Source organism: Phaseolus vulgaris, chromosome 9 (genome assembly GCF_051622355.1).
Source record: "Phaseolus vulgaris cultivar YP4 chromosome 9, ASM5162235v1, whole genome shotgun sequence".
NCBI lineage: Eukaryota > Viridiplantae > Streptophyta > Magnoliopsida > Fabales > Fabaceae > Phaseolus > Phaseolus vulgaris.
In genome coordinates this window covers 26932270-26940734 of record NC_143506.1, presented here as the reverse complement: position 1 = coordinate 26940734, position 8465 = coordinate 26932270, and the positions used below count along the sequence as shown (strand labels likewise).

At 31.1% G+C, this 8465-nt stretch overlaps 1 protein-coding gene across 1 annotated transcript; it reads right to left on the bottom strand.

Annotated features, from left to right (window-relative positions):
• Positions 1–7014: 7014 nt before the first annotated feature.
• LOC137820449 (HCP-like superfamily protein with MYND-type zinc finger) lies at positions 7015–8465 on the bottom strand. Its single transcript, XM_068624551.1, has 3 exons — positions 8211–8465; positions 7941–8103; positions 7015–7849 (listed from the first exon to the last, which is right to left on the bottom strand). The coding sequence occupies exons 1-3, from the start codon at positions 8345–8347 to the stop codon at positions 7130–7132; spliced, it is 1020 nt and encodes a 339-aa protein (XP_068480652.1). The 5' UTR covers positions 8348–8465; the 3' UTR covers positions 7015–7129.

Below are 8465 nucleotides of genomic sequence, written 5' to 3'. Positions count from 1 at the left end.
ATATACTGAGAATAAAAACTACTTTTAGTTTTATAGTTCTACAATTTTATCTATTAAAGATCTTTAAAACTAACTTACTTAACTTTCTGAATATATAATGTGGAACAAGTCATGGCTATCAGTTTTTAGTAAAAAAAATTATAATTACTTAATGTCGTTTCTTTTTTTAATCAATGTAATTTTTAATTTTTAGTTTTATTAAAATGATTCAATTTAAACTCGATGCATTTTTTTAATATTGTTTAACATAATAATAATAATAATAATAATAATAATAATTCATAAGAATTACTATAATTTACTTGGGAATCCATGAACTCTAGGCAAAGCTTCAACATACAATCTTTATATGGAATAATTAAATATCTAATATGAATACCTTCATCAATTAGGATAAACATGTTTTATTCAAATCATTTTTATTTTACTTTTATCCCTAGTTCAAATAAAGTTTATGATCCAGTTTTTTATTTAAAGAAATAGATTATTAGGCCAGAAGTAAACTTGAAAACTGTAGTTTTTTTCCACTAAGAAGAATATATTTCCATTTCCTTAATTTCAGATTAATTATGTAAGTGAGCCTCAAAAAGAACATGTTTCCCTCTGAAAAGATAAATGGCAAGAAAAGTTATGGAATCTCCCAGTACAAAAGCCAATAATAGAAACTATCAACACAAATGTTTCTTATTGGAGACTTATGATCTATAGAACCAGTGCAGTATCATCTTATGACAAATGGGGAGGAAAATAGTACTTTGAACCCTTTCCACATGTAAGAATTTCCGATCTTCAACTAAATTATCATTGTAAAAAAATAATTAAATTAATTAATTTTAGAAAAAAATTAATTATTAAATTAACTGAATTAAATATTATTTTAAATACTAAACAATTAATAATATTTAAGTAATTTTTAAGATTAATAAATAATATCTAATTAGTTGTTAATGTTTAGTTACTAATTCTTAATTTTCTATAATTATTAGTTAAAACTTTAGAAAGCTAATTAAATACAAATTTAAAAATTATTTATTAATAATAAAAATTATTTTAAATATTAATATTTTTAAAAAATTTAAAATAATATTTAATTTAATTAATATAATAAGTAATTACTTTTTATTTCTAAAATTAATTTTTATTTAAGTATTTTTTACTGTGTATAAAGGTTTACATACATATTTACCATCCTTATTAGTACAAAATAAAAAAAAATATAAAAAAACACATATCACGACAGGACAACCTATCATAATCAACATATTATAATTTCACAAAAGAATTAGGATAATTTATGTGATAGTAATAGAAGAAGTAATAAACAAAAATAGATGTTTTTTCTAACTAATTTAACTTTGTAATCATTCTAAAGAAATTAATAATTGTTCTTATTACTTAAATGTATTTTTAATTTTTTTTTAGAAAAGTTATTTTGAATTGTTTTATCTAAATATTAGTTTACCTGAATACAATTAGAATAAATATTTTGAAAAGATTACTTTAGGGTAAAGATGTAAAGTCAAAATAAATAGTCATGTAAGGCAATTTTAACTCGAGTGTTATGAACCAAATTTGAAGAGTACAAAAATATCTCATTTACAATATAACACTCTAATTATCAAGATGGTATTTCATAAGGTAATTTTTGGCTAAAAGTTTATCTTCACAAAGAGCTTGCTAATGAATGTGGATGGTGTTATATTGCAAGTTGGGGTATTTTGCCTATGAAGTATTGCCAATTGGGGCAAGTCCTAATAAGTCAGATGTTAGGGATTGGGAGGAGAGAAAAGGAAGTGGAATTGGTGGTAGAATAGAGATTTGATTTGGTGGGAATTGGAATTGGTAAGAAGGTTGGAAGTCATGGTAGGGCAGTGATCTTTGGTAGCTTCTAATAAAGACAGTTGGAGGTGGTGTTTGATATAACATGTTGGTGGTCTTGAAATAGGGTGAAATCGAGGGGCATGTTTTGATTGGGAAAAGGTTTGAAGTAAACTAGTTCCATTGAAAGTGGTTGGTTTTGTTTGGAGATTGAATGGAGATGATAAGAGAGGTGTTGGTTGTAAAATGCATCTTAAATTTTCTGTGCATTTATTCACTCCATGTGTCGTTTTTTTTTCAAAAGTTTGGTGGATATGTGTAAGGTGGTTGGTTCAAATTCAACCAAAATAGAATTTTATATAGTTCATGTGTCTTCTTGCAATGGGTTTTGGGGTGGATAAGAAGGCCTAATAGTTTTTATGGTTTAGTGTGGAGTGGAAAGTTAGAAATAGTTAATTGTGTGGTTGATATAACACAGAGATCTTTAAGCCTATGAAGTTTTTATATGGAAGTGTGTTAGTGTAGTCGATCACTAGTTACATAAGAGACTCCTCAAACCTCAAACATAGATTACCAACAAAAGAAAACTTGAGGAAGAGAAACACTTTGTCACACATAGAAGATCTTATGAACTTTATGTGGGTTTTATGAAGAAACTTTTGTACACATTCTTTTGTAGAGCATATAAAGGTTTATGTACTGTTGAGAACTTCTGGCATCATGGCTTTGGCAGGCAACGAAAGGACGAAATATGTTGTCATATGGGTCTTATATGGTGGTGTAATTGGATAAGAAAATGAAATGCTTTTTAGAAATGAATCCTTTCATTATTAAGAAAGTGTAATGCAAGAAATAAGTTATGGTTTGGTCATGGTTGAGGTTGAAGACTAAATCCTTCCAAAATATCCTTTTGTAATGTGGTCCTCAAATATAGGTATATGTCAATAACAAATCTACTTAGTTGCAAACTTTAGTAGACAATTTTTGAGGTGGGAATTAGAAACGGAAGTTGCTTTAAAAATGTTGAGATGGATTATGTGCAATGTCTCTTATTGATGATGAACTTAGGATTGAATTCCTCCAAGTGGCTTTTGTAATATGATCCTCAAATATAGGTATATGTTCTAGAACTAGGAGTTAGGCTCTATATGACAAACAAATATGCTGATTTGGAGTTTATACTGCCAGGTTTCGGTAAATCTAGAGATCAACTAACTATATACTGAGCTATTTGACTTCTTGACCAAATAAGACACTGTTAAGCTTTCTAATTAGGAAATAAAACCTAATTAAATGAGGGTTAAACAAGTATTGAGTCTGCGTTAATCCTTTTGCAGAGAAAAACCCATTAGAAAATTATGAATAGGAAGAGACCTTCAAGGTTATGACTGTTTTAATCTTAAACTTATAAATCCGAGTATAACTATAACTAACTTGAACATAATTGTGTATTTATTATATCCCACGCTATACGAGCGAATAGACTAAGCCAAAGTATCGAATGACAAAGAGATCGAAGAGCTTGATAGGAGATATTTTGTTTTATAATAAGAGAGTCCTTGAACAATTTGTGAGATGAAACTTATTTATACGATGAGATGGAGTTCATCTCATCAGTTCATGGTGAAGCTTATGAGATGAAAATGTATGAGAGGTGAAGTGCAGAGATCTTGCTCTTCAAATAGGGCTGAAATTTTCTAAAGAGAATCTGTACTGAAGTTTAATTGCTAGTATATATAGGTTGTTGTTTGTTGTTTTGTTTCTCTATTTTCTGTCTTTGTTTCTGCTGTTTAGGAGCTTAGATCATTATCAAGTAGTCTTTACAAGTATGAGTTTCTCTAATAGTGGTTATAATATAAAAAAAAGTCAAAATGTACCTAAATGTAGTATAGATATGAATAATTTGGGAGGAATAATTTAAGTTTTGGTACTTATTGCATCTGTTTCTGGTTAGACCATATGAGTATATCTTCTACACTGCAACTATTTTAATAAAATTTGTTTTGAGGTTAAAAGAAGATAAAAGATCTAAAATATTTTAAAAATCCAAAAAAATCATTTTTGAATTAGGGAACCAAAAAGAAATCTACTTCACACAATGAAATATATTTAATTTTTTTATAGAATTATTTTGTTGAGTTGGTGCTTATTTTAATCAATTATCTTCTTATCTACGTTGATCTTTTGTGGGGTGTCGGCCACAATTTATTTGCATAGATAAGATCCAAATTTGTGAATTTCTATTTTTTTCGTTTATTGAATATTTTGGTACACTTTTTCTATTATACTAGAATTTTAAGATATATATATTATTAAAAATTTATAAGTAGCGTAATTTTAGGTGATAAAAATTTAAAAAAACTATAAATTTAAAATCCAAAACGCCTGTTAAAGTACAGAGAAATTATATTAATTTTTTGAGATTTTATTTGAATTACACTTATTTTCTTTTTACTCTTATAATGATTGTGGAGAATTTCTTCAACCATTTAAATTAGTTTACAAATATGAAAATAAAATTTTAATTTTTTTTTAAAAAATATATGAAATAATTTTTACAAGTTAATTTATGCAAAATAATTTTAGATTATAGAAAAATGAACTTCATTTACAAAAAATCCAAATTCCATTTATTATTCTTAAAGATATTATTAGAGGATGAAAAATGTTGTTTGTCACTATTTATTTACTGTACATAAGATGTCATTTCAGGTCAAATCAACATGACCCGTTCACTGGAAGATGCAAACTATCCATGACAAATCAAATATAATTTAAACTGGTAAATTATCTTCACATTAGTATAGTCTAAAAATAATAATTTTGCAAATTGGATAAGTATAACCTTAAGTAGATGATGTTCATTCCAGTTTTGTACGAGACTGATACTCCACCCCATTCCCATCAAATAAACTATATTTGCAGTTTAATTTAATTTAATCATATAATTAATCATGGTTAGCCACTTAACTAGGTTCCACCTAACTATGGGCTATCCTTGTCCACACACCACCATTTTAGACTCATATGTACTCTTGTAATATTATAATTAAACTCAGAATCTTGTTTCAGTTCTATAGAAAACTTATTTATGGGGGTTTGCACTGATTCTTCCAGTGACTACCATAAGGTCTCAGAGTATTTAAATCAAATTAGCTATAAAATATAAAATAATTATGGAATCTAAAAAAAACCACATAATAATAAAAGCAGTATCGCGTGACTATTATTTATTTAGTGTATTCCATTCATATGTATTATGGTAAAAGTTGAATAAATAAAAGTAGGGGTGACAATATTTTCGTAAATAAATAATTTTTAAATAAAAATTTTGATTTTTTTATTTAGATAATTAAGAAAATGGTCTTATAATATTATTTTTATGAGAAATGTGTAGTAAGATATTATTAAAATTTTCATAATGTTAAATATAAGGCTAGATAAAGAAAATATAAAAGTGTAGAAAAAATCTATATTTTAAAGTTATGCGAGTTATGCCGACCAACTTGTCCCGTCCTGCATTTAGCTCGCACGGGATGCTCACACGGGCTGCAGGTTATATGGGGTAAACCTAAGCAGGCCAACGAGTTGAAATAAACAACCCACTTACATTTTTTTCAATAGGCCGCATGCTGATCCGGTCCGTCCCACTTTGTCACCCCTAAATAAAATGTAACTTTTAAAATATAACAACATGATTGGCTTGTATTTAATTTAGATAAAAAAAATAGTAAACAAAGAAATAATAATCGAATTTAAAAAAAAATTATAAAATAGAAATCAATTTTTGAGAAAAATAATAATTAATTATTATAGTGACTAAATTATAGACTATTTTAGAAACTAAAAACATGATTTTTAAATTAATTTATATTATTGTTAAATAGTTTTTAAATTGGTATTTAATTAGTTATCAAAGTTTTAACTACCAATAATTTAGGTTCTAAATTTGATAGCAAAAACATTGGTTGCTAATTAGATATCAATTTAGAAATCAATTTTTTTTAATTTTTAAAATGATTTCTAATTTAGTTACTATATCAACTAATTATTCTTGGTATCTAAAATTTATTTTTATTTTATGATTTTTTTGGTATCTAAAATTTGTTTTTATTTTATGATTTTTTCAGTGAGAGGAAGGATTTATCCGTGTCATATTTTTCGAAAAGTGAATAAGTTGATTTAGTTTTTAAAAAGTAGTATGATTAATGTTTTAAATGTATAGAATAGAGGTTTTATTAATAAATAGAATAAAATAGAAGGAAATTGGTTAAATAATTGGAAAAGAGAAGGATGTGGAAGTTGAGCAATGGTAACCGTCAAAATGGTGATGAATGAGGGGTTTGAATAGGAAAGGGTCCTCTGCGGTGTGGCGACAAGAACGATAACGTAAACAAGATGGAACCTCCGCTGTCTGCTGTGTTGGCTCTCTCTTCCGGAAAATGTCACTCTACCATCGCCTTTTCAACATTCATCTACATCATGCTACCTGGTACTGTGCTGCTAGAGGAGTAGTTGGTACCGTATACGACGCTCCTCATCCACGTGCATCCACCAGTTCTATTTTAAACCTACACACCACTTTTTCACTAACCATAAAATATTATATCAACTTCTGTGCAAACACGGATACAGATAAAATTTGAGTTTTAAAAATTTGTAAAAGTGAATAACGCTTGCGTATGAGTGAACTGTTTTGGTAGAGAAAAATGGTTTTAAAAGAGTGAGGAGATGAATAAGTTGTAGCTTAATTGGTGGGGAACTGGCACCGTAGATAATCTTTTGATAGCGCAACTTGAACCAAAAATAGTTAATGGATGTGCTCACTCTCCACTCAATAGATACTGAAGAAAGCAGAGAGAAAGGAGTGACAATGTGGTTTTGGATTTTCTACTTTATGCTATTCCTTTTCAATCCTTTCCCTTCCCCACAATATTACCCATCCCTTTCCCCATTACTCATTCCATTTCTAATTAATCATACCAAGTTCCCACCCAAATCTCCCTTGCATCCTCATAACTAGTAACCTAATCAATATTCCTCATTTCGCAATCTATAACACAACACCACCTTCCACTTTTAAACTAAACCATACCATTAAGAAATCCTAATCTCAACTTATCTACCCATTCTCAACAAACAAAAAACTTTACTAAAGCCAACACCTTTCAATAAAAAAAACACTTAACACATCGCTGCCCATTCATTCATATAATATTTATAATTTGTTGTCTAAAATACAAATTAAAAAAATTAACCCATATGTACGCAGTACGTAAAACTATTTTTTTTTGTCGGTTAAAATTCATCCTCAAACGGCATCGTTTGGTATGGCAAACTCGTTATTTAGGTCTACGCCAGCATCTCCTTCGGCGTAGGGTTCAGTGGGCGAACACTCCATTTTATGCTTTAACTTCCAATCCATGGCTTGACATCCACGTGAGCAATAATTAACTTTTCCACAAACAGAACAGCGTCGAAATTCCTGCGGCCGAGTTTCCGGTCGGCCACATCCAATGTGGGAACACAACCTCAATCCTTCCTCCAATTTTCCTTTACCGGATTCAAACCACTCCCTCAAAAAACGATTCACCGGTTGCACTTCCGGCACCGGAATTCTGTAACCGTAGTCACTCAACAACGCTGTGACATCTCTCTGACACGTCATTGGCGTCCGCCACGTCACCATGAGAGATTCAGAAGCAGAAGGAGTCACCTCGCGTAGCACATACGCCAGCTCCCGCACGTTCGCCTGCACCAGCATCCGCCTCCCCTCCGCAACGTTCTGCCGCACGCCGTAACCGTCCTGGAGACAATGGCCCAACTCCCGAAGCGCGTCGATGTGGCCCAGCAGCGACGCACGCGCCGACAGAGCCACGCCAGCGCGTAGATCCTTGTCGTGTTTGGAGCCGCCGCTGCCATTGAACTGTATCACCGCCAGCGAGTACAGAGCCGGCGCATGCAGCTTCATAGCCGCCTTCGCCATCAACGAAAGCCCGCTCCCTCGGTTTTCCAGACAGTAAAATCGGATCTGCGAACAAATAAATAAATTAATTAAACAATCACGTAAACTAAAATAAAATATTCGATTTTCACAATTTATTTCATGTCGAAGGACTAACCATTCCGAGAGTGTAGCAGGCGTCGACGTTGCCGGCGTTAACGCAGTGTTTGAGGAAAGTGTGAGTCTTTTCCGACCAATTTCTGGGCTTTATGGAGAACACTTTAGACCCAGCTTTGGATAACACAAGACGGTGCAGGCCTAACCGGTTTAATCTCTTGCATCTGTTGTTTATGAACAAAATAAGCATTTTTCGTGAGGAACATTGAGATGGGAGTTGGAAGAGGAAGTTTAAAGAAAAGGGTAAAGATTCAGAAGAAGGAAGACTTACGTTAAGACGGTGTTTATGAAATCGGAAGGGGAGGAAGCGGTGGAGCTGAGTTTGGAGAGAATGAAAACCACTAGATCATCGGGAAGGCATTCAAAGAGATCATTTTTCTTCTTGGTGTGCTTGAATGGAGCTCTCATGTTGGCATTCAAATTGGTGGAAGTTTGTAACGGCGAAACAAATGGGAAGAGAGGGTGGAGGAGTTTATATTGGAGTTTGGAGAAGAGGAAAAGCTAGTGGACCCACCAGACATCAGAA

Bases quoted from the DNA above. Each gene is read 5' to 3' on its own strand.
- LOC137820449 (XM_068624551.1), bottom strand. From the start codon at position 8,347: ATGAGAGCTCCATTCAAGCACACCAAGAAGAAAAATGATCTCTTTGAA. The intron at 8,104-8,210 runs GTAAGTCTTCCT...CATAAACAACAG, and splicing joins TTCATAAACACCGTCTTAAC to ATGCAAGAGATTAAACCGGT. The intron at 7,850-7,940 runs GTTAGTCCTTCG...ATTTGTTCGCAG, and splicing joins CCTGCTACACTCTCGGAATG to ATCCGATTTTACTGTCTGGA.